The sequence below is a fragment of the Vulpes lagopus genome, chromosome 5, assembly GCF_018345385.1.
Source record: "Vulpes lagopus strain Blue_001 chromosome 5, ASM1834538v1, whole genome shotgun sequence".
In the NCBI taxonomy this organism is placed as follows: domain Eukaryota; kingdom Metazoa; phylum Chordata; class Mammalia; order Carnivora; family Canidae; genus Vulpes; species Vulpes lagopus.
In genome coordinates this window covers 102,784,401-102,812,040 of record NC_054828.1, presented here as the reverse complement: position 1 = coordinate 102,812,040, position 27,640 = coordinate 102,784,401, and the positions used below count along the sequence as shown (strand labels likewise).

Genomic DNA, 27,640 nt, shown 5'->3' with positions numbered 1-27,640 from the left:
GTGGGAATATAAAATGGTGCAGCCACTTAGGAAAACAATCTGATGGCTCCTCAAACACAGAGTTACCATATACCTCAGTAATTTTCCTCCAAAAGAAATGGAAACATTATGACCACACAAAAACTTGGAAATAAAATTCATACAGCAACATTAGAACAGCAAAAGGTAGAAATAACCTAAATATCTATTGATAAATGCATAAATAAAATTTAGCATATCCATAAAATGGACTCTAATTTGGCTATCAAAAGGAATGAAATACTGATACACACAACGTGGATGAATCTTGAAAACATTTTGATCAGTAAAAGACAACAGTCTCAAAAAACCCATGTAATGGGATGCCTGGGTGGCACAGTAGTTGAGTATCTGCCTTTGGCTCAGGGTGTGATCCCAGTCTTGGGATCAAGTCCCATATCGGGCTCCCTTTGGGGAGCCTGCTTCTCCTTCTGCCAGTGTCTCTGCCTCTTTCTCTGTGTTTCTCATGAATAAGTAAATAAAATCTTAAAAAAAAAAAAAAAACACGTATTATATGAGTGCATATGACTGTATTAGATGAAATGTCCAGAACAGACAAAACCAGAGAGACAGAAAGTATACAAACGGTTGCCTGGGGCTGGGGGCCTGGAAGGAGACAGCTAAAGGGTACAAAGTTTCTTTCTGAGGTGATGAAAATGGCTGATAATTGACTATAGTGATGGTTGCACAGTTTTACTAATTATTCCCCAAATATATACTTCAAATGGGTGGACTATACAATATATAAATTATATGCCAATAAAACTCTTCCCCAAAAGAGAGACGGAGAAAGAGGAGAAAGGGCATAACACAGTAAGAAAATATAAAGAAAAACCTATATATTAGCTGCAAGAATATTTAGTAGTATGCCTAAACCAACTGTTGAACAATTAAATAATATAGAAAACACATTATATGAATCCTGACAGCATTCTGGGCACCCATCCTAACTAAGCCTAGATTGAATTATATTTATTTAGAAATTACCAAAATTTGTTCCAAATGTGGAAACTTCTAACAAACGAGCATTTGTGTTAGAAATACAAGGATATTTTTTAAAAACACTTTTAAAAAGTGGATGTATACTTCTTTCATAAAATGCCTGACTAATTTCTTCTTGCTTTGAATGACCAGCAGCACACGAAGAGCAGTTTTCAAATTATGAGCACAGAATGAAGGGCTTCCCCAGAGGTATGAAAAACACTACCCGGGAGAGGGGAGGAGACAGCAAAATTCTACATACTGCCTCTGCCAGAAGAAAAAATACACAACTTTCTTTGTGACCTGTTAATATATTGAGTTTTCATTTAAGGTATTGTTTTATAAAGTACTATCTCTACTTCTAAAAATGGACTAGGGTTTTAATACTGAGACGAAAAACAAAAGATTCTGAAGTCCAAAAGACTACGCTATATGGATTCTGAGTGAGGCTTATAGAATGAAGGAAGAGATATTCCTTTTTATTTTGTACTATTATTTATTTATTTCAATACTGAATGCTTATTACTATTTAAAAAAAGGATTCCCTTAAATGAGTCATAAGGAAGGTTTCTATCTTTTAAGTTCTTTTTTTAAATTTTTTTTAAGACAGCTACAAACCATTACAAGGATGTCCAGTTACCAGCATAATGCCTATTAAATGTTGGCCATTTGAAATTTTTATTTTTAATATAGAAATAAACTTGTATTTTGATGTAACCAATATATACAGACTAAAACAGCTTAGTATTCTGAATTGCTAAAAAGCATTATGTACTAACATTCTTAGACCACATAAGGAATGTTTTGGGTTTTCCTTGATATTTTGGTAGAACAATTAATTCTGCAAGAAGCTGGACACTTGGTACTTTCATCATTCTAAAAAGTGGAATTCATTTCATATACTAAAACTAGTAAGATATCAATAAATGTATCGTTATGTATTTTGCCAACTTCAAAGTTGTTTGACCTAATTACTGTAAGAGAACTCTCAATAGAAGACAAAAACCAGAAAAAGCAGAAGCAAAACTAGAATTGGCTTATTACAAAGATCTGAAAAGATTTCTGATTACTTTCACTTTTCCCATCTTGGAAAGCTTAAGATACCCAGGTAAAATGCTAATTTAACACAAATATAACTTAAAATATAGTCATAAGGAGACTCCACTACACTCAAGTCCTGGTAGTTTTATAGCACAAATATTATGGGCTGAGATACTTGATTCCAAATTTCAATGAAGTGAAAAATTATTTTATTATATAATTTGAACTGCCCTGGCTTAGAATCAAGGAGTGAGAATGGCCAATAATTTTACTATGTAATTTAAATATAATTTTAATATAGAAGTTAAATATAATTTTTCCCCTCACCTCCTGGAGACTTTCTTTTCAAGGGTTAATTTACATAGCTATAGCTGCTATTAATAAGTCATGATCCCAGTGTCCTGGGATCAAGCCCTATGTCAGACTCCCTGCTCAGCAGAGAATCTGTTTCTCCCTCTGCCCCTCACCCCGCTTATGTTCACTCGCTCTCTCTCTCTCTCAAATAAATAAATCTAAAAAAAAAAAGTAGTAGCTTCATTATGAAGTAATTTTACTAAAAACTTTATAGGTATTTCAAGACCAATACAACTTCAATTGGGAAAAAACTATTTTTTCACAAAAAATAAATAAATAAATAATCATATGCAAATACAACGTAGAATTTCTAAATAGACTAGCTGGAATGTAGACAAAGAAAAACACCTTATTCATATTTTAAAAAAATTAGAATGACAACAGACTTCTCATCCAAAAACATGGAGGTCAGAAAGATGTGGCATAGTATTTTTTAGGTGCAAAACAAAAAGAGTTATCAATCCAAAATACCATATCCAGTAAAAATACATTCTGGAATGAGGAGAAAATTAAGCTCCATTCTGGAATGAAGCAAAACTAAGAAAATACATTACCGGTAGACCTACCCTAACAGAATGGCTAGGGCAGCTCTGGGGGCTCAGTGGTTTAGCACCACCTTCAGCCCAGGGTGTGATCCTGGAGACCTGGGATCATGTCCCAGGTCAGACTCCCTGCGTGGAGGCTGCTTCTCCCTCTGCCTGTGTCTCTGCCTCTCTGTGTCTCTCATGAATAAATAAATAAAATATTAAAAAAAAAAAAAAGAAAAGGAATTGCTAAAGGAAGTCATCTAAAAAGAACAACAAGAAAAGGAACTTGAGAATACCAGGAAGAAAGGAAGAACATGAGAAAATATATGTGAAAATACAATAGTAAATACAATTCTTTCTCCTTTGACCTTTATAATTTTGCTTTAACCATTTATGTTTGATGGTTAAAACAAAATTATAGGGATCCCTGGGTGGCGCAGTGGTTTGGCGCCTGCCTTTGGCCCAGGGCGCGATCCTGGAGACCCGGGATCGAATCCCACATCGGGCTCCCGGTGCATGGAGCCTGTTTCTCCCTCTGCCTGTGTCTCTGCCTCTCTCTCTCTCTCTCTCTCTCTGTGACTATCATAAATAAAAATTTAAAAAAAAAAAAGATTACAAAATTATAATGCTGTCTCATGTAGTTCTAAACGTATGGCGAAGAATTATCAAGACAACCATAAACAAAAGTGAGTAAAGGAAGTTTTCTCTATACTTCAATCAAACTGACAAAATGACACCAATACACTGCAGTAAGTTATATGTATATATAATGCCTAGAACAACCACTAAAAAGCATACAAAAAGATACTCAAAAACACTATAAATAAATAAAAATGAAATTCTAACAAATGTTCAAGCAACCTGCAGTAAGGCAGGAAAAAGAAAATAGAAACAAAAAAGTAGAACAAAGAGAAAATAATAACTAAAATAACAGGCTTACGCCAAAACATAGCAATAATTACACTGCATAAAAATGGTCTGAACATACCAATTAAAAGCAGATGTTGCAGAGTGTTTTAAAAGACATGACCCAACTATTTGCTATCTACATGATACTTCAAATATAAAAATATATATCACATAAACATTAATCAAAGGAAGCAGGAGTAGCAATATTAATATCAGATAAAGTAACTTCAAATCAAGGAAACTTTATCAAAGAGAGGGACATTACATAACTATAAAGAGGTCAGTCCACAAGAAGCTACAGCAACCCCAAAAGTATATCCACCAAGCAGAACTCCAAAATATGTGAAGCAAAAACTGAGAGAACTGAAAGAATATAGAAACAAATTCAAAGTTACAGTTGGACAATTCAACACCCTTCTCTGAACAATTAATAAAACAAGTATAGAGAAAATCACCAACAATAAACACACACACACACACACACACACACACCACCATCAATCAACAAGAATTAACTGACCATTTATAAAACACTCCATACAGGGGCACCTGGGTAACTCAGTCAGTTAAGCATCTACCTTCGGCTTAGGTCATGATCCCAGAGTCCTGGGATCCAGCCCTTTGTCAGGCTCCATGCAGCCTTGAGATTCTCTCTCTGCCTCTCCTCTGTGCTTCTGCTCTTTCTCAAATAAATAAAATCTTAAAAACAAAACAAAAAACCCCATTCCATACAATAGTAGAGACAACATTCTTTTCAAGTATGTAACATAAAAAAAAAAAAAAGATAAACATACCTAGGACTACATAACAAACCTTAGCAAATTTAAAAGAATTGAAAACACACAGAATATATTCTCTGATCACAGTAAAAATCAAACTAGAAATTAATAATAGAAAAATATCCAAATGCTTGGAAACTAAAAAAACCACTTTTACCTAAATAAACAAAGATGGGGTAAAGAGGCAAAGAGTAAGTCTCAAGGGAATTCACACACACACACACACACACACACACACACACACACACGAAAGAAATACATATATATTTCTTTCATATACATGTGAAAGAAAATTAAAACACAATATATTAAAATTTGGGGGTGCCTGGGTGGCTCAGTTGGTTAAGCATCTGCCTTCAGTTCAGGTTATGATTCCAGGGTCCTGGGATCAAGCCTCTGCCTTGAGCTCTCTGCTCAGTGGGGAGCCTGCTTGTCCCTCTCCCCCCTGCTCCTGCCCTCTCTCACTGTGACTATCCCTGTCTCTCTCTCTCTCAAATAAATAAATATTTTTTTAAATGTTAAAATTTGTGGGGATTACGTAAAACAATGCTGGGATGGAAATTTATAGCACACTAGAAAAGAGGGAAAGCGTCAAATCAATCATTTAAGAACCCCAGAAAAGAAGAGCAAGCTAAAAGCAAACCAAGAGGAAGGAAGGAAATAATAAAGATGAGAAACGAATGAAATTGAAAACAGGAAAAAAAAAATAGAGAAAAATCAATGAAACTACTATTCTTTTTTCTTTCAAAGATTTATTTATTTAATTCAAAAAAGACAAAGAGCACAAGCAAGTGTGCATGGGTGGGGAGGAGCAAAGGGAGAGAGAGAAAGTCTAAAGGTCCACAATGAACACAAAGCCCCATGTGGGGCTCAATCACATGACCCTGAGATTATGACCTGAGCTGACACCAAGAGTCCAATGCTTAATCAACTGCACCACTCAAGTGGCCTGAGAAATAAAAAATTGACAAACATCTAAGAAGACTAACAAAGGAAAAAGACAAGACACAGATTCGCAATATTAGGACAAAATCAGGACTGAAGCATGGAGACCACCACAGACTGTGCAACTATAAAAGAATAATAAGAGAATAAACCATGAACAACTCTTCAGACACAAGTTGACAATTCAGAAAAAAATGGATCAATTTCTCAAAAAACAAAAAACCTACCATAACTTACTCATTATGAAACCATTTGAATAACCCTATACCTACTAAATAAATTTCATTTGTAATTTCAAAACACTCTAAAAAGAACTCATCAGGCCTAAATGGTTTCATGAAAATTTATAGCAAACTTAAAAGAAATTAACACCAATTCCCACAATCTCATCCAGAAAACAATTGAAATACTTTCAAATTCATCTATTAAGCTAGTATTACCCCACAACACTAAAACCAGACAGAAACAGTACAAAAAGGAAAACTGTACACCAATATCCTTCATAATTACAGATCCTTAACAAAATATTGGCAAATGGAATTCAGGAATACACAAAAAGTAATTATTACACACCACGACCAAGAAGAGTTTATCACAGGGATGTAGGTCTGGATCAGTATTCTAAAACTTATCAATATAATACACCATATTAAAAAGCTAAAGGAAAAAATCCACATTGATCACATTAACTGAGGTAGAGAAAACATTTGACAGATCTCAACACCCATTTGTGGAGAGGGAGTTGACAACACCTTTTAGAAAAACAGGAAAGAAAGTGCCTCAACTTGATAAAGAGCATCTACAATATACCTACAGTTACCATACACTAGACAGTGAAAGACTTAATGATTTCTCCCTACAACTGGGAGGTGGGGAGACAAGAATATCCACCGTCAACATATTGAACATCATGCTATTAGTTCTTGCCAGTGCAATAATACAAGAAAATGAAATGAAAGACAAATTTGAAAGGAAAAAATAAAACTATCCTTTATTTGCCAATGACATAATTATCTAAGAAGCAAATTCCAAGAAGCTACCAAAAAAAAAAAAAAAAAAAAAAAAAAAAAAACCTGCAAAAAGCAAAAATAACAAAAAAAGGGAATCCTTAGAACAGAGGACAAAGGATACAAGAGAAACATACAGAAATCAATTGTATTTTGATATAGTGACAATAAACACAAGCATACTAAATGAACTAAATTAAAAATAATCCACACACCCAAAATACTTCAGTTCCAGTCTAAGAAAACGAATACAGGACTTATATGCTGAAAACAATACAATATTGGTGAAAGAAATCAAAACTCTAAATAAACGGACAGTCTATGTTTTTTTTTTTTTGTTTTTTGTTTTTTGTTTTTTTTCGGACAGTCTATGTTGATGGAAGGGGAGACTCAACACAGTAAGAAAGTCAATTCTCCCACCCACTTAAATTAATACATAGGTTTAACACAATTCCTATCAATATCCCAGAGAGATTTTTTTTTTAAAGGATATCGACAAGATTATTCTAAAACTTATATGAAAAAGAAAGAACTAGAATAGCTAAACTAATTTTGGAAAAGGATAAAATGAAAAAAATTATTCTACCCAATTTCAAGACTCATTATATAGCTACAGCAATAAAAACTATGTAGTATTGGTAGACAGAGAGACACAGACAGAATAGAGAACCTAGAAATAGGTCCAGAAAAATATGCTCAATTAATTTGTGAAGAAAGTGCAAAAAAATTCAATGGAAGAGACAACTTCCAACACTCAAGATACTTCAGACTTACATGAAATATAAAAGTAAAAAACTTTCAGGAAAAAAATATATGACAAAATTTTCAGGATCCATTAATAGCCAAAGAGTACTAAGACTTGACACCAATCCATAAAAGACCAATAAATTATACTTCATCAAAATTTAAAATTTTTGCTCTGAGAAAGACCCTGCTAAGTAGACAAAAAGACAAGCTAAGGAGTGGAACAAAATATTTACAATCCACATATCCAACAAATGATTAGCATCGTGTGTGTGTGTATGAGTATTTATTTAGCATATATATATTTAGTTAATACATATTATTTATTTTATATATATATATACACACACATACATACACACACAGATTATTCTTTTACTGTTGAGTTTTAAGAATTTTTAAATAATCCAATTTGAGAGTAAATAGTCTGATTAGAAAATGAGTAAGAGACATGAAGAGTTCACATACTGATGATGACATACATACAAGTTTTCACTGCACTGGTGTTTACAATACAAAAAGACAGAAAATGACCTCAGTGTTTCTGAATAGACTAGTTAAATAAATTACAGTATAACGAAACAACAGAATGCAGCCATAGAAAAGAATGAGAGTGATCTTAAATATTATGCTCTCCAAAATATATTGAAAAAGGGGGGGAACAAAGATGCAAAAGAGGGTATACCAAAATAAAAAAAGGGAAAAAAAAACAAAAATATACGCACACATATATTTTAAACACTTGTTTATCATAAAAAAAATCTGTAATAAGAGAAAAGATGGATGTTACATAATGACAGAAGAGCCAATCCAACAAAAGAATATAACACTTATAAATATTTATGCATCCAACAGAGGAGCACATAAATATATAAGGCAAATATTAACAGAAAACATACAAGAAAATCTCAGCCTTGAATGACATGTTAAATCACTGCACTTAACAGATATATTCAGAACATTCCATTCAAAAGCAACAGAATATACATTCTTTTCAAGTGTACATTTTCCAGGACAAATCATATGTGGTCACAAGAAGTCTTAATAAATCTAAGAGAATAGACATTATATCAGGGATCTTTTCCAACCACAACAATCTGAAACTGGAAATTACATGAAGAAAACTGGAAAATTCACGAACATGTAGAGATCAAACACCATGCTACTGAACTACCAATGGGGTCAAAGAAGAAATCAAGAGAAACCCAAAAATACCTTAAGACAATTGAAAATGAAAATACAACAAATTTGTGCGGCAAAAGCAGTTTTGAGACAGAAGTTTATAGCAATAAATGCCTACCTCAAGAAAGAAAAGTCTCAAATAAACAGCCTAACTTAGACTTCAAAGAATTAGAAAATAACAAAGCCCAAAGTTAGTAGGAGGAAGGGAATAACAAAGCTTAGAGCAGGAATAAATTAAATAGAGACTAAAAAGATCAATGAAACTAAGAGCTAGTTCTTTGAAAAGATAAAATTGACAAGCCATTAGGCTTATCACGAAAAAAAAGAGAGGGCTTAAATAAAATCAGAAATGAAAGAAGTCACAACTGATACCACAGAAACATAAAGGATTTTTTTAATAATTTTTTTTTAATTTTTATTTATTTATGATAGTCACAGAGAGAGAGAGAGAGAGGCAGAGACACAGGCAGAGGGAGAAGCAGGCTCCATGCACCGGGAGCCCGACGTGGGATTCGATCCCGGGTCTCCAGGATCGCGCCCTGGGCCAAAGGCAGGCGCCAAACCACTGTGCCCCCCAAGGATCCCAGAAACATAAAGGATTTTAAGAGACAACTTTCAACAATTATATGCCAACAAATTGGACAACCTAGAAGAAATGGATAATTTCCTAGAAATATACTTACCAGAACTGAATCATGATGAAATAGAAAATCTGAACAGATTGATTACTAAAGGAGATTGAATCAATAAAAAACTTCTTTGGGACACCTGGGTGGCTCAGCAGTTGAGCGTCTGCCATTGGTAAGGGCGTGATCCCAGAGTTCCAGGATGGAGTCCCATGTCGGGCTCCCCACATGGAGCCTGCTTCTCCCTCTGCCTGTGTCTCTGCCTCTCTCTGTGTGTCTCATGATTAATTTAAAAACAAAATCTTAAAACAGAAACAAAAACCTCCCAATGAACCAAAGTCCAGGACTAGACAACTCCAGTGGTGAATTCACCCTAACAGTCAAAGGAAGATTAATACCAATCAATCCTTCTCAAACTCTTCCAAAAAAACAGAGGAGGAGCCCAATTAATGAGGCTACCTTTACTCTATCAGGGGCAGTATCAGACAAGGACACCACAAGAAAATTACAGACCACTATCCCTGGTGAACAAAAATGCAAAAATCCTTAACAAAATATTAGCAAACTGAATTCTACAGTATATTAAAGGGATCATAGTCTGGGGTCAAGTGGGATTTATTCCAGGGATGCAAGGATGGTTCAACATCTGCAGATCAGTCAATGTGATATACCACATTAACAAAATGAAAGATAAAAATCATATAATCAACTCAATGGATGCAGAAAAATACTTGACAAAAAAATCCATTTATGATAAAAACTCTCAACAAAGTGGGTATAGAACAACACTCAACATAATAACAGACATATATGACAAGCCCACAGCTAACATCATACTCAATGGTAAAAAACTGAAAGCATTTCCTCTAAGATCAGAAACATGACAAGTATGCTCACTCTCACCATTTTTATTCAACGTAGTATTGGAAGTCTTAGCCAGAGCAATCAGGCAAGAAAAAAAAAATATAAAAGGCAAGCTAATTGAAAAGGAAGAAGTAAAAGTGTCATTACCTGCAGATGGCATGATATTATACAAAGAATACACTAAAAGCTCCATCAGAAAACTGCTAGAACTGAAATTAATTCAGTAAAGCTGAAGGACACAGGGTCAAAACACTAAAAACTGCCTTTCTACAAACCAATAACTATCAGAAAGAAATATAAAGAAAACAATCCCACTTACAATTGCATCAGAAAGAATAAAATACCTAGGAATAAATTTAACCAAAGAGGAGGAAGAATAATTGAAAACTAAAAAACATTAATAAAAGAAATTGAAGACGACACAAATGGAAAGTTATTCTACACTTATGGACAGGAAGAATCAATATTATTACAATGTTCATGCTACTCAAAACAATCTACAGATTCAAAGCAATATCTATCAAAATTCCAATGGCATTTAAAAAACACTCTGAGAGAGAGTTGAGGACAAGTGGGGAGAGGGGGAGGAGAGAACCTGAAGAAGACTGTGCTCAGCATGGAGCCCAAAGGTGGGGGGGGGTCAATCCCATGACCGTGATATCATGACCTGAGCCCAAACCAAGAGTCAGACACCTAACCGACTGAGCCAGCCAGATGCCCCACCAATGGCATTTTTCAAAGAAATACAATAAATAATCCTAAAATGTATACAATAATAGTCCTAAAATGGAACTAGAAAAAACCCTATAGGTTTTGTAACCTAGGCAATGTAATCTTGAGAAAGAAGAACAAAACTGTAGGGATCAAAAAAAACAAAACAAAACAAAACAAAACAGGGACACCTGGATAGCTCAGCAGTTGAGCATCTGTCTTTGGCTCAGGGCGTGATCTCGTGATCAAGTCTCATGATCAAGTCTCATGTCGGGCTCCTTGCGGGGAGCCTGTTTCTCCCTCTGCCTGTCTCTGCCCCTCTTTCTATTTCTCATGAATAAATAAATAAAATCTTCAACAAAACAAAACAACTGTAGATATGTGCCCTGATTTTAAACTATATTACAAAGCTATAATACTTATTAATAACAGAATGACACTGGAATAAAAACACACACAAAGATCAATGGAACAATCTAGAGAGCCCAGAAATAAACCCATGCATACTAGCCAATTAATTTACAACAAAGGAACCAAGAACATACAATGGGGAAAGGACAAGTCTTTAATCCATTTTTAGTTAATTTCTGTGTATGATACAAGATAACGATCATTCTTTTGCATGTGGCTGTCCAATTAACTAAAAATGGATTAAAGACATGAACAAAAAACTTAATTAAATTAAATTAAATTAATAAAATAAAATAATTAAAAAAAGACTTGAGGGGATCCCTGGATGGCTCAGCAGTTTAGCGCCGGCCTTCGGCCCAGGGTGTGGCCCTGGAGTCTCAGGATCAAGTACCACGTCAGGCTCCCTGCATGGAGCCTGCTTCTCCCTCTGCCTATGTCTCTGCCTCTCTCTCTCTCTGAATGAATAAATAAATATTAAAAAAAAAAGACTTGATTGAACATAAGACCTGAAACCATAAAACTCCTAGAAGAAAACATAGAAAGCAATCTCCTTAACATTGGTCTTGGCAAAGTTCTTCTGAATGTGACACCAAAAGCAAAAATAAGTAAGTGGGACTATATCATACTAAAAAAGCTTCTGCACAGCAAAATGTAAAAGCAACCATTTAAATGGAAGAAAATATTTGTAAATCATATGCCTGATAAGGAACAAATATCCAAAATATATAAAGAACCCATACAACCCAACAGCCTCCCCCAAATCAAAAAATAAATAAATAAATAAATAAAAATGGGCAGAAGATCTAAATAGATGCTTTTCCAAAGATGACAGACAGCCAAATGGGTACATGAAAAGATGCTAAACAACATTCATCATCAGGAAAGTACAAATCAAAATCAAAATGAGGTATCACTTCACACCTGTCAGAATAGCTACTATTAAAAAGACAAGAGGGGAGCCTGGCTGGCTCAGTTGGTAGAATTTGCTACTCTTGATTTTAGGGTGGCAAGTTCAAGCCCCATATTGGGTATAGAGATTACTTAAAAATAAAATTTTAAAAATTAGAAGACAAGAAATAACAAATGTTGGCAAGAATGTAGAGAAAAGGGAAGTCTTGTGCATCACTGGTGGGCATGTATGTTGGTAGGGCCACCATGGAAAACAGTAAGGAGGTTCCTCAAAAAATTTATATTTTTTTAAATTTTTTAAATTTATTTATGATAGTCAAAGAGAGAGAGAGAGAGAGGCAGACACACAGGCAGAGGGAGAAGCAGGCTCCATGCACCGGGAGCCCGATGTGAGATTCGATCGCGGGTCTCCAGGATCGCGCCCTGGGCCAAAGGCAGGCGCCAAACCACTGCGCCACCCAGGGATCCCCCTCAAAAAATTTAAAAAAGAACTACTATATGATCCAGCAATTCCACTTCTGGGTATTTATCCAAAGAAAAGAAAACAAAAACACTAACTTCAAGTTATATGCACTAGCATGTTCACTGCAGCTTTATTTATATTAGCTAGGATATGGAAACAAATTAAGTGTCCACAGATGGATGGATGAAGAAATTGTGATATATATAAAGGAATACTATTTAGCCATAAAAAAGAATGAACATTTGCCATCTGCTACAACATAGATGGACCTCTGAAGCATTATGCTAAATAAAAATGGACACCTAGGGATCCCTGGGTGGCGCAGCGGTTTGGCGCCTGCCTTTGGCCCAGGGCGCGATCCTGGAGACCCGGGATCGAATCCCACGTCAGGCTCCCGGTGCATGGAGCCTGCTTCTCCCTCTGCCTGTGTCTCTGCCTCTCTCTCTCTCTCTGTGACTATCATAAATAAAAAAAAAAAAAAAAAAAATGGACACCTAACTCACACCATATACAAAATTTAACCCAAAATAAATCAATGACATAAATATAAGTGCTAAAACCATAAACCTCCTAGAATAAAACTTAGGGATAAATCTTCATGATGTTGGATTTGGCAAAAGATTCTTAGATATGACATTAAAAGCATGAACAATGCAAGAAAAAAAAATTTTATGCAAGGACATTATCAAGAAATTGAACAACACAACATGGTTGGGTTTGAATGGGTCTATCATCAAGAAAAATAGGGGTGCCTGGGTGGCTCCATTGGTTAAGTGTCTGGCTGTTGGTTTCAGCTCAGGTCTTGATCTCAGGGTTGTGAGTTCAAACACAGCATGGAGCCCACTTTAAAAAAAAAAAAAGGACATCTAATGATTTACTAAAACTTAACAAAAATACAATCTAATTTTAAAAATGGGCAATGGATTTGAATAGACATTTTTTTATAAAGAAGATCTAGAAAAAAAAAAAAGAAGATCTAGAGATGGCCAATAAACACATGAGAAAATGCTCAATATCATTAATCATAAGGGAAATACAAACCAAAAGCACAATGAACTATCATGTCATACCAAACTAAGATAGCAATCTTTAAAAGAAAAAAACAAAAAATAAGAAGTATAGGTGAGGATGTGGAGAAATTAGAACCATTGTGTGTTACTGGTGGGAATGTAAAATGGCTGCTATGGAAAACAGTATGGCAGTTCCTCATAAAGATAAACATAGCATTTCCAAATGACCCAGCAATTCCACTTCTAGATATATACCCAAAAGAACTGAAAACAAGATTCAGGTGTCTGTATACCCATGTTCACTGTAGCATTGTTCACAATAGCAAAAAGACAGAAACAACCCAAATGTCCATCAATAGGTGAATGGATAAACAAAATGTGATATAAACATACAATGGAATATTATTCAACCCTAAGAAAGAATGAAATTCTGATACATGCTACAATATGAATGAACCTTGAAGACATTATACAGTGTCTGTGTCTGTGTTTGTGTCTGTGAAGTCAGACACAAAAAAACAAATATTGTATGATTCCACGTACATGAAATAACTAGAATAGGCAAATTCACAGAGGCAGAAAGTAGATTAGAGGTTACCAGGGGCTGAGGGAGAGGGAAGTGGAGAGCTATTGCTTAATTTGTGCAGAGTTTCTGTTTGGGATGATGAAAAAGTTTTGGAAATAGTGGCGATGGTTGCACAACACTGTGAATGTAGTTATTGGCACTGAATTATACACTTAAAAACAGTTAAGATGGCTAATTTCATGTTACATATATTTAAAATTAAGAGAATTATTAAGGGTATGTACAAAAATCAGAATCCTATCAAAGTCCTTAACGAAAACAGGTGTAAAAGTAATTATCAGTTAGTGCATTCCATTACAAATTATTTGGCCATACACAGAAATCAATTTACTCGCAAATGATTTAGATTATAAGTAAAATAGAAAATGAATCATATCTATATAGAAAGGGAAAACTTTACTTTGGGTATATAAATGAGCAACTGGAATTATTAGCTTATTACAGATAGTTTCTGTTAATGAAAAACTCCACTTTTCTTTTTCTCTCAAGATCTATTTATTATCTATTTTGAACCCTGAACTGTCAAATTCCTTTCTATATACTAAGGTCAATCCTATTTGCAATTGGGATGCTTTAATGTATAGGGGGAGATTATAGACTTTGTTTTATCACCAGATACAAGTTTCAGAGAAACAAATTTTTTTTATTTTGAATTGCATATCCATAATGCTTGCCGTACAGTAAGAGCTCCACAAATTTAGTGAATAAAACCAAACCAGTCAAATCAGCAGGAAGCAACATTAAAGAAACTTTTTCAAAATCATCTTCCTGTTACACTTTTAAAATATGTATTTTAAAAATAATATCTAAGTAATTCAGGGTCCATAAAACTCAAACTTTAAATTTTTCCCCCAAACCCCAATGGGAAGTGACCAGAATTTGACTTTTTGATGAATTTCTTGTACTGATCTGTGCTTGTCTGCCTCTGAGGTAGCCCAAGTCTAGAAAGGAAAATCAACAAGCAGTCATCTTCATGTTGGATAGTGGACCACTTAAGGTAGTGCTGAAGTGCTCCTAGTTCATATAGTAGAGTAATATGGGTATCATTCGCATTGTTTTCTTTTGCTTTTACTGCTTTGTGGTTTTGTACATTAAAGGTTTAATTACGAGATAAACTTGAATGTGAAATGTGAACTTTACTTGACAACTACTAAAGCAAACTGTGTACTACTAATATGAACGATAATTAAGTTTTGACTTTTAAAACTCACCCTAAAGAAAAAAAATAAAAAAAAATAAAACTCACCCTAAGTAGGAATCCGTGGATGGCTTGGTGGTTTGGTTCCTGCCTTTGGCCCAGGGTGTGCTCCTGGAGACCTGGGATCGGGTCCCGCATCGGGCTCCCTGCGTGGAGCCTGCTCCTCTGCCTCTCTGCCTCACTCTCTCTCTCATGAATAAATAAATAATAAAATCTTTAAAAAAATAAAAATAAAAAAAAATAAAACTCACCCTAAGATAGATAGATAGATTTTTTTTTTTCCTTTTTACAGCATAAAGGGCTTGGGGGCAGGGGGAAGTCCCCCTTGAAGTGGTGGAAGATTGTAAATGATTATCCCGAATCAGGCAATTTATAGCTACAGAGGTGACCCTGGCTGGCTATGAGAAGGAGTCTCTCAAATCTTGAACTCCAGGGAAGATAACTGAGGACTCCAGCTGCTGCATTCAGAGATCCATCACGGTGCTCGTACAGAGGCTGCGCTCAGGTGGCAGCTCCCAGTCAGGGACTGAGCAAGGCAGGCAAACTAAGGCAGGCTTATTCCTGGGAGACGAAGAGTTCCTGTGACAGGCAACTCTCACTCAAGAACTTTCCTTAGAACTGCACTGAAAGTGTCAGACACTTTCACCCAAAGTTCCTTCCTCCCTTACCTCTCTCTCTCTCCTTCACTTGGGAGTCAGACTTGCATCATAGTCTAAAGACTCTTCCTAACTCCTTCCCCATTTTCTCTCACAAGTACTTCTAATAAATACTTGAACACCCAACCCCATCTTGGCATCTGCTTCTCCCCTGCATTGTACACTTAAAAAAAAAAAAACTAGCCATTTCGAGGGACCTGGGTGGTCTATTAAGCATCCAACTCTTGATATCAGCCCAGGTCTTGATCTCAGGGTTGTGAGTTCAAGCCCCATATTGGGCTTCACACTGGGCATGCATGTATGAGTATATATATATATGTATATATGTATATATATATATATATATATATATAGCCATTTAAAATGAATTATTTCTAAAATATAGTAATTTGCTTACCTATTTGCTAAAATAGGTATATTTTATAAAATAGGTACCTATATAAAAGGTATAAAATACCTATATAAAATAGGTATATGCTGAACACGGCAATTCCGATGTCCTTTGAAGTTGAAGGTGTCAACCAACACCTAACTTGAAGGGACAGACTCAGAAACACATGCCATTCAACAAATATGTCCTGAGCATCAGCTATACGTGAGAAAATATGCTAAGCATTTTAGGGAATATAGGATCCTATTGTTGACCTTGAGGTACTTCCCAATATAAAGACAGAAGCCATAGATGCAAACTTTGAAGGCAGACTCACTAAGTACTAAAATAGAGGTAGAGAGTCCTAAGTAAACCAAGAGATTCATTCTCCTTAGGGGATGGAGTTGTAGTGTTTCTACTCCTCCTTTATGGAGAAAATGGTATTTGAAATGTACTTTGAAATACATTATCAGAGCTTTCAGATTGTTGCCTGCCTATAATTCCTGAGGACAGTCCAACGACACTTTCTATCCCTGCCACACTTGGCTATCCTCTAACCGTAAACCCCTTCTAACACAAGCCTCTCACACCCTCTCATTCCCAGAGTACTGAAGGCTTCTTAGTTCTTCTTCTCCTAAGATGCTCCTCTCCTGGTATGTCCTTTTTCATCCCATTACTACTTAGACCTCTAAGCCAGAAAGTGAAGAATAAGTTTTGATTTCTCTCTCTCTCACTACTCTACCATTCAATCATCATTCTACCTCTGCATCTGAATCTGTCCTCTTTTCTCTATCCCCACAGCTGTTGCCCTGGTCAAAACCACCATCATCCCATCCTAACTAGCCTTCCTGCCTACAGTTCTACTACTATGTAATGTATGTTCCACAGAGCAGCCAGTGAGCCTTCAAAATTCACACCTAGAGGCGCCTGGGTGACTCAGTCAGTTAAGCCTCCGACTCCTGGTTTCCACTCAGGTCACAATCTCAAGGTTATGAGATTGAGCCCCATTATCAGGCTACATGGTCAGCAGAGAGTTTGCTTCAGATTCTCACTCTCCCTCTCCCTCTGCCCCCCCCCACTTGCTCGTATGATAAAATATTTTTAAAAAATTCATATCTAATTGTCAATATCCTGCTTGAAACCTTTCATTGGTTCCTCACTGCTCACAAGATCTGGCCCCATGCTCTAGTCTCCAGCGACTCAGAACTCCTAAAAAGCTGAGCTCCTCTTAGACTCCAAGCCACCACAAATCCTTGAATACTTCCTCATCATCCTCACTTAATTCCCATTTCCACTTAAAACATCACTTCTGTCACTCCCAAACATAAACACACAGGATGGTCTCCAAGCTTCCTATTGCCACCCCAAGCCTTTACTTCTCAGCCCCCTCCTTTGTGGTCTATACTAGCTTTCCATTAACTAGTGCCCTTAAAAGTCTTAATTTTTTATGCAGCAGAACCCCTTTTCCAAATGTCATCCTATGCAGAGCCCTAATCCATAAAAAGGCTGAGCTTCTCAGCTTAAAGCAAGGGATTTCAAAGCCCTCTTCATTCAGTCTTCTGAATCCTAAGGCACTTCTCTTTCCTAAAATCTAAGGTGCAAGATAACTAAAACACCACTGTACTGTATTATACCACCTACTCAAAGGAAGCAATACAGTACAGTAGAAAGAGTTGTCTTTGAAGCCGACAGACTCAGGTTCAAATCCTAATTCTATCCTGTATTAGTTTTTTTTTTTAATTTTTTTTTATTATTTATTTATGATAGTCATACAGAGAGAGAGGCAGAGACACAGGCAGAGGGAGAAGCAGGCTCCATGCACTGAGAGCCCGACGTGGGATTCAATCCCGGGTCTCCAGGATCGCGCCCTGGGCCAAAGGCAGGCACCAAACCGCTGCGCCACCCAGGGATCCCTATCCTGTATTAGTTTTAAGATCTTGAGCAGTCTGCCTCTCTAAGGATCATTTCCTCATCTGTAAAACTCAGCTATAAAAACAGATGACCACTCTCACTACTTTCATTCAACATTTAATGGAGGTCCTAGCCAGTAAAATAAGGAAAGGAAAATAAATAAATAAATAAATAAATAAATAAATAAATAAATAAATAAATAAATATAAATATATATATATATATATATATTGGATTGTCTGTAGTTACAGATGACATAATCACATAGAAAATTCTATGGAACTACAACTACCAGCAAAATCAAAGGATATGACCTCAACATATAAAAAGCAGCTTTATGTTTGCATATTTGTGACAATTAGGAAATAAAATTCTAGGGGTAGCTGGATGGCTCAACCAGTTTATTTCAGCTCAGATCATGATCTCAATGGGCTCCCTGCTCAATGGGGAGTCTGCTTATCTTCCTCCTTCTCTCCCTCTGTCCCTCACCCCACCACATGCTCCCATGCATGCAACTTAACCAAAGACATCTAAGACTTCTCCATTGAAAACTACTAAAGTGTTGCTGACAGAAATTAAAAACTCTTGGGGTGCATTCAGCTCAGGTCATGATCCCAGGGTCCTGAAATCAAGCCTCACAATTAGGCTCCCTGCTCAAGTGGGGAGTCTGCTTCTCTTTCTTCCTCTGCCCCTTCCCCTGCTGGCGCTTGTCCTTTCTCAAATAAGGAAGGAAGGAAGGAAGGAAGGAAGGAAGGAAGGAAGGAAGGAAGAAAGAAAGAAAGAAAGAAAGAAAGAAAGAAAGAAAGAAAGAAAGAAATTAAAAAGTCTAAATAAATGGAGAGATATACCATGTTCATGGACCCAAAGATTTAATACTGTTAAGATGTCAACTCTCCATAGTGATCAATCTATAGACTCAATGCAATCACAATCAAAATCTCACCAAGATATTTTGGTAGAAATTTATAGTGAAATCCAAATCTAGAAACACTAAAAGAATATTTTAAAAGAAGAACAAAATTGGAGGACTTAACACTACCTAACTTCAAGACTTACTGAATCCACAGTAACCAAAAGTATGGTACTGATATAAACAAACTGACCACTGGGATAGACTGAAGATGTCTGAATATACATTCACATAAATATATATGATATATATTCATTTAATTTTCATAAAAGCATTACAGTCCAACAGGGAAAGGAAAATCTCTTCAACACATAGTTCTATAATAACTAGATCTCAACATAAAAAAAGAATCAATTCCCACTTATATTATACACAATAATTAACCTGATAGGGACCACAGATTACATAAAAGCTAAAACTTCGGATTTTAGTATATGTGCTGCCAAAGCGAGCACTATAAAAGCTAAAACTATAAAGTTTTTTTAGAAAACAGCATTAGGGAATTATTTCATGATTTGGTGGCAGGCAGGGGGTTCTTACAGAGCAATAACCAAAAAAAAAAAAAAAAAACCTAATAAATTTGACTCCTTTGATATTTAAAAATCTGCTCATCAAACACCATTAGGAGAACGAATAAACAAGCCACAGGACAGAATATGTTTATATTCATAAAACATCTTTCTGATAAACAAGTTATCCAAGACATACAAAGAACTCTTATGACTCAATACTAAAAACTCAAAATTTAAAATGGGCAACAGATTTATGCAGACACCATTCAAAGGAAGACATAAGAATGGCCAATAAGAACATGAAAAGGTGTTTAATATCAGTCACCAGGATAATGCAAATTAAAACCACCATTACCACTGCACACCCATCACAGCAACTAAAATTAAAGACTAATAACATCAAAATGTGGAGCAACTAGAACTCTCATACATTGTTGATGGGAATATAAAAGGTACAATCACTTTGAGAAAAAGTCTGGCAGTTTCTTAGAAAACTAAACACTCTATAAGCCATTTACCTAACAGTATTTACCCAAGAGAAATGAAAACGTAGTCCTACAAAAAAAAAAAAACTTGTATAATAAGAACATTCATCGAAACACTATTCATAATAGCCTCAAACTGGAAACCTCCCTCCTTGACTAAAGGTACACAAACCAGAAACTTGCCATCACCCCTGCTAGAAGTAGCACTTGATAAATTCTGACACAATCCTATGATAGAAAAATGGACTGAATTTCTGATAAACACAACCACAAAGCCTTACCAAAAACATATACTATATGATTCTATTAATATGATATTCTAGAATAGGTATGATTAATCTATGGTAGGAGGATAAAAGATCAGAACAGTTGCAGGGATCGACAGACAAGGCACATGAGGGAAACTTCAGCAGTGATAGTAATGTCTGATATCTTGATAGAGGCTTGGGATTCTATTGGTCAAAACTCATCAAATGGTACAATTAACACTTGTACATTCCACTGTACATTAGATTTTACCTAAAAACCAAAAAGAACTGTAAACAAATACTGAACTGTAGTTAATAACATACATACTTAAGTGTTTAAGGATAAAATGTACTGATATCTGTAACTAACTTTGAAATGCATGAAAATGTAAAATGGATTGGTGGATGGAGGGAGGAAAGGATAGGCATGTGATAAAGCAAACAGTAAAATGTAAATTATAGAACCTAGGTGATGAGCTGAAATTTTCATAATAAAATGTTGGGTAGAAAAGGACAAAATTTCAAAAATAAAGTGCAAAATTCTTTCCTATTCTACCCACAGTTGTGAAATAAAATACATTATGGAAAATAGGGAGTAGCTGTCACTTACACAATTTTTGGCTGAAGTATCCTCACTGCTGTAATTTCTGGACCTCACTGACATTGCTGGATTAGAGTCTTCCTGTCCACTACAACATATGCCATAATCCTTGGACTTCGTCATCATCCATATGTATAGAGTACTCCAATCCATCATTCAATATACTAACTCTGGAGCTCCTGTCTTATTTCTCTCATCTCTGGAATCTTAAAACGCTAAAGTATAATTGTCATTTCTACTCATAATCCCCGATCTGCTCTCACTACCCTACCCTCCTTTTCCAACTCATCAGGATTCCTAATCCATGGGAGCCGCCTTTTTTTTTTTTTTTTTTAAGATTTTATTTATTTATTCATGAGAGACACAGAGAGAGAAGTAGAGATGTAGGCAAAGTAGGCTGCTCGCCAGGGAGCCCAATGCAGGACTTGATCTCCAGACCCATGATCACACCCTGAGCCAAAGGCAGATGCTCAAATGTTGACCCACCCAGGCATCCCCATGGGAGCTTTCATTTAAACCTCCATGACCTGTCTTACAGCTTTACCTCCTATCATTTGAAATACTGCTATCCTTAGTCTCTATTGCAACCACCTGCTACCAATTCTTGTTCTGTACCCCTCTTCCTAAACTGATGAGTGCTGCTGGAGGAAATCTAATAACCAGACCAATTAATGATACTCCCAAGTTTATGGTCTCCACACTCAGCACTGCTCAGCAATTCCTTTCTAATTCACTGGCTGGCTCCTTCTCCACAATCCCCAACAGCAATTCCAAAACTTCACCCTGCTTCTTAAACTCCTTACTCATTTCTCTTTCCTCACTCTACGTAAAGATTCTTGCCTTTTGTTTCATTATGAAAACAGAGACTACCTGCCATGAACTCCCTGCCCAACAACGTACAAACCCAACTTTATTTCTTTCCTCTCCAACACAGAAAAAAGGTTGCCATCACCCCTGCTAGAAGTAGCATAGCATAGTGTTTAAAAATGCAGACTCTCAAAAAAATAAAAATAAAAATGCAAACTCTCTAACCAAATTACTCTTTCAAAACCTGTTTTTTGTCTTCAACAAATTCCACACACCTGAGCTATACAATCTGTTAAATTTTAACAAATGTATATATCCCTGAAACTATCAGTATAATCAACAAATGAACACAAAAGCCTTCCTCAAAAACAACCACTGACCTTTTTGTCACTGTAGATGAGTTTTCAATTTCAAGAATTTTACATAGTTATATAGTATATACTCTTTTTTGAGCTGGCTTAATTATTTTTGAGATTCAGCCATATTGTCATTTGTGTCAATAATTCATTCCTTTTTATCACCAAGTAGTATTCCAATGTATGACTATTTCACAATTTGTTTATTCATTCACCGTTAGTGGACATTTGGGTTGAATCCATGAATAGAGCTGTCACGAACATCTAGGTGTAAGTCTTTGTATGGATAAAGGCTTCATCTTTTTTTTTTTTTTTTTTTAAGACTTATTTGAGAGAGAAGAAGCAGGAGAGGCAGAAAAAAAAGGAGAGCAGTTCAAGCAAACTCTGCACTGAGCTTGGAGCCCAACGTGGGGCTGGATCTCACGACAATGAGATCATGACCTGAGCTGAAACCAAGAGTCGGACGCTTAACTGATTGTGCCATCCAAGTGCCCCAAGGCTTCATCTATTCTTAAGCCTTTACTTACACCCCTAGCAGTCCCAAATCTGCGGTGGCAGATACCAACAACCAACTGCCAGCTTTGACAAGTCCACCTGGATAAGCCATCTTTTAAATCAACATGTCCCAAACGTGTTTTTATGCCACTCTCTCCACCCCCAAGAGCTTCTCCTCCTCCATCCTGTCTTGACTTTATAAAGGTACACAAACCAGAAACTTAAGACTCTTCCTGCTCTCTTATCACGCGCCCTACGTCTCTCAAAATCCATCCCTACATCTCCATCTTAGTTCAAATGCACCCTTAATTCAAATGTATATCATCTCTTGGCTGGACTACTAAACTAGCCTTCTAACTTTTCTCCTTACCTCTGGTCTCATTCTTCTCCAATGCATTTTCTATTCTATAGCCAAAGTGAATTTTCTAAAATTCCAAACTGATTTTCATCCCCTCAAGAAAAAAATTCAAACTGCTTAGCTTAATATTAAAAAATTTCTCTATAAACCAGTTTCCTCTCCAAACTCATCCTCTGCCCCTTCCCACCCTGCTCTAACTTAGTCATTTCTGGATGATGTCATTTACTTTTTTATCCTTAGTGCCAAGGGCATTACCTGGTCTGTAGTAAGCATGACATATTTGTGCAATAGATAAGATAGGACTTAGATTGATATAGCGAAACATTCTGCACATATCCAGGAAAAGCAGTCATCCAGTTTAGCTGAAGCATAAAGAATATGAAATATTATGGTAAGCAATCCAGTCAGAAAAGCAGGATGAAGCCAGATCACTGATCACCACCAATTCCATGCTAAAGACTGTGTACCTCATCTTATGCCCTCAAAATTTATCAATTGTTTTTTGGTGTGTGTGTTTTTAAGTTTTTATTTAAATTCTAGTTAGTTAATATATAGTATAATACTGGTTTCAGGAGATTTTAGTGATTCATCACTTACATGTAACACCCAATGCTCAAATGCCCTCCTTAATCCCTATCACCCATTTAGCCCATCCCCTGGCCCACCACCCCTCCAGCAACCCTCAGTTTGTTCTCTGGAGTTAAGAGACCCTTAGAGTTTGCTTCTCCCTTTTCTCCCTTCCCCTACGTTGACATCAGTGGTTGAGAACAAGAGTGCAACATATTCAGAAGTGTTCTATAACTTCTGAAATCTCAAAAAACTGATATGGGAAAGGTAAGAGGCAGTAAACTAGTTAAGAGGCTATCTACAGTATTTGGGAAAGGAGACTCGGAGTAGAAGGCAACAGATTAGAAGAACATGTCAAAATGGAATAAACCAATAGGCTAGGCTGTGCCTGGGTATGGGGAGGAATGTAAAAGAGAGAAGTAAGAGATGATTCCAAAGTTTTGAACCAAATAAAACAATAAAGCCCTAATCAAGAGGAATTTTTTAAATAGTCAGTGTAAGGGAGAGAGGTGACGGTTTTAGTTTGGGTATTCCCTCACCCATTCAGCCAAATTATGTGCCTACTAGGTAAATGTCAGGCACTGAATGTGTGAAGGGTAAAATACCATTCCTATTCTCAAGGACCATCCAATCTAGTCCTGGGATGGGGGAGACGGCTAAATAGGAACTTACAACTCACTGAAGTGCTAGGATTTGCTGCTAAAAGAAAATAAAGACTATCCAACTCAGCCCTGAGGATTTGAGAAAACACCTGAGTTAGTGCTGGCCAGGCAAAGGGCAGTCCAGGTTAAGAGAATAACATAACAACAGAGCCTCAGGTAAGAAAACACAAGTTGGGCACGTCTGCAAACAGTAAAATAAGTCTAAAGGAAGAGTTCAAAATAGGGAGCTATCCACATGAAATGTCTAGCAAGCAGGTGAAAATGCAGGTTCTGAGTTGCCAGGAGCGCATCCAGATATGCAATAGATTTTCAACCTCATCTTAGGTGGCTTAGAGTCAAGAGCAGTGGCTATCTCAAATAAGAATTGGAAGAATCTTTACTTATCAGCTAGATTGTGTACACTTCCACCTCCCCCCATCACTTCTGTCACGCAAGGTTATCTCTGCTTCAAGTCAAAGCAGGTTTATGTAAATAGGCAACGAGGACCAGTGGGGACTGTGATAAATTGGAGATGCATGCCCAGTCTAAAGAGGAAAGCCATTCACTCAGCTCCAGCAGTTTACGGTCTTGCCCAGTGGGGAGACACCTTCCTATTCTTCAAGAAAAACTGAAAATTCAGATTTTACGTAACATCTCCCACGTTTAAATACTGGCAACTAATTACATTAAAAGTTTGTAAAAGAACACTGTGCCAGCCAAACAAAATGCTTCTATGGAAAATGCTTCAGCAAGGGCCACCAGTGTGGCAGTTAGACTTGATCTGCCAACTCCTACAGTGCTCTTTCCATTACTTCACAGTACCCTCAACTAACAGACTATCTTGATGGTTCCCTGGGACAGGAGTTGTTTGCTCCTAAGCCAAAGAGCCCCAAACAGATAGGGTTTTATGAGTTCTTCTGTATGTTCTCAACAATGTTTCTGTCTCCTCCCCCACTCCACCCCCACCTCCATCAGTACCAGGCTTCTATCATGACTGGGACCTCCTACTCTCCTCTTATAAGCTAAGACACCAAGATTACAGGTAAAGTAAAAAGAGTTGAGAGCCCTGATGGGATAGCTAATGAATACGGTATATAAGGAATATGGCATCTCTCTGGTTTTCTTAGAAAACAGTATCACAGAGATGCCTGTTACTTACTCAGACACTTAAGGAAAAGAGTCAGTAACTTATATCTGAAAAAAATGAGCAAATTCGGCTAACTAAATAGTTTCCACTGTAAGCTTCCAAGGAGCTGTTGGGGGGGGGGGGAGTGCTGCGTAGGGCAAAAGGGAAAGTAAAAGTTGCTGGCCTTTGGGAAACATCAGGCACCTTTTAAGACACAGTTTTTAAAAGTATAAATGTTTAGAACAAAAGGTACACCACAATCTCAACTCTCAGTAGGAGCAAATATATTTTTTAATAACATAAAAAACATTTTTTGAGCAACAAGAAATTGGGATTAAGAAACACTACTAAAGTAATCTATTTATAGAAAAGGTAAAAGGGAAACAAAAAAACACCGTTATTATGTTCATTCAAACACATCAGTTTCTGACGCTTTGGTGTTTGTACTAAGTCACAATGTTGCTTTAGAAGCTTTTAACGTGTAGCAACAATTCCTAAATGTACTAAAACATTTTAAAAGCACAGATCATGGAGTGTACAACTTTAGATAACAATGTGGCAAACTTGAAAAAATACAGAAAGGCTGAAAATCCAAATCAACAAAGCAAGATAGAATGAAGATTCTCGGGCGCCGGGGGGGTGGGGGTGGGGAGGGAGTAGCCTGTGCACCCGCCCCTGTTCCCCGGAGCAGTCGGGGAACCCGGGGGAATGAAGAGTGATTACAGAGGGCGAGCAAAGCAGGCCGCGCTCCGGCTGGCAGGCGAGCTCTGCAATTACCTAGAGCCAGCGTGTGGCTAGAGCGTTCTCGAGCCCCCTGCAAACAGCATCCTGGACACCTAAAACTGGAGGCTGACAGCAGTTCCCGGGCAAGACGGACAAGGCGGAAAAGTGGCCTGCTTTGACCTCCGCTGCAAACTGAGCCCCCCTCAACTCCTGCCTGTGAGTCGGGGGGGGGGGGGAGGGCATTCACCTCTCCGAGGCTGGATGATTCGGACAAACTCTGCCTGGCTTCCCGAGGCCTTCCCACACACCCGGTGAATGTCAACAGCGAGCCGGCGAGCGTGGGGGAAGCCTCTCGGGGAGGCGCCGAGGCCGGGAAGAAAGACGGCCCAGCGCGCGCCCCGCCTCCCCGGCCCGGCCCCGGCCCTTCCCCGGCCCTTCCCCGGCCCCGGCCCGGCCCTTCCCCCGCCGCGGCCCCGCGGCCCCGCGGCCCCGCGCCCTCGCAGGGGCTGCAAGCCGGGAAGCAGGGTCCCGCGCGCGCTCCTCACCTTCTTCAGCGCCGGCACCAGCAGCCCCCGCCACTTGGGTGCGTTCTCCTCGCTGAAGAACTCGTACGGCAGCTGCTGCGCCTGCATGGTGCCCCCGGGGCGCCTCTGGGCGGGGAGAGGGGCGGCGGCGGCCGGGCCGGGGAGCCGCGAGAGGGCGAGCTCGCAGCACCGAACGGGCCCGCGGCCCCACCGGACGGCCCGGCCCCCTCGGGGCGCCGCGCGGCCGGGCTAGCCCTGCAGAGGCGGCTGACGGGCGAGGCCCGCGCCCGGCCAGCCACCCGACACGGGCACCAGCGGCGGACAGCGAACGCAGCCCGGAGGCGGCGGCGGCGGCATCCCGCACCACCGCCCCGGGGCCGGGCCCCCCCGCCCCTCCCCGGCCCGCCGGCGCCGCCCCGGGCTGCCCTCCGCCGCGGCCGCCGCCCGCCGGGGCTACGCTCCCGGGCCCGGCCTGGCCCCGCGGCGCAGCCGGCGGCTGGGGGAGGGCGTGTGGACGGACGCTCCGGCCGCGGCGCCCGCTCCGCGCGGCGGGGACCCCGAAACGCTAGCGGCCCGGGGCGGAGCGGGGCCGGGGCGGAGCGGGGGAGGGGAAAGGCCCGAGGTCGTCGTCGGAGGATCCGGCTGCCCGGAGGTGCCGCCGCCGACGCCGGTGTAGCGCTCCAGCTTCCTAGTAGCGAACTGAACCTGCTCGCGACTGAGCATGCGCCGCCCAGCGGGGCCGGTTCGCTCCGGGTTTTCCGGCTCCCCAGCGGAGGAGGAGGGAAGCGCGCGGGAGGGAGGGCGCCCCCGAGGACTGCAGGGGAGGAGCCAGACGGCCCCGAGGAGTCGAACCCTGGCCTGCGGGGTGCGGTGCGAGCTGCCGCGAAGCAACCCCCATTGTGTGCCTGGGTCGCGAGGGCTCCCACGTCTCGGGAGTCCCCGGGCCTTTAGTCTCGGAAAGGGGCGTGTGAGTGAGTGTGTGTGTGTACTTTGTTCCTGAACATGAAGACCTGCCCAGAGCATGCAATGTATAGTAAACAGACTGGACAAAAGATAGGTGCTTTTCTCACGAAACCAACCTACTG

General features: G+C 38.6%; 1 protein-coding gene across 5 annotated transcripts in view; it reads right to left on the bottom strand.

Annotated features, from left to right (window-relative positions):
• The window catches only part of SOS1 (SOS Ras/Rac guanine nucleotide exchange factor 1), a 174,847-nt gene that overhangs the window by 115,788 nt on the left and 31,419 nt on the right, over positions 1 to 27,640 (bottom strand). For 2 of the 5 annotated variants that reach the window (XM_041757103.1, XM_041757106.1), the window contains exon 1: positions 26,577 to 26,798. The exons of 1 other annotated variant lie outside the window; for it this stretch is intronic. In XM_041757103.1, the coding sequence (XP_041613037.1) occupies positions 26,577 to 26,663 (87 nt within the window). In that variant the 5' untranslated portion in view covers positions 26,664 to 26,798. Of the gene's footprint in view, positions 1 to 15,313; positions 15,419 to 26,576; positions 26,799 to 27,640 lie in introns of those variants that run through there. 2 more of the 5 variants (XM_041757102.1, XM_041757104.1) reach the window with 1 other exon arrangement.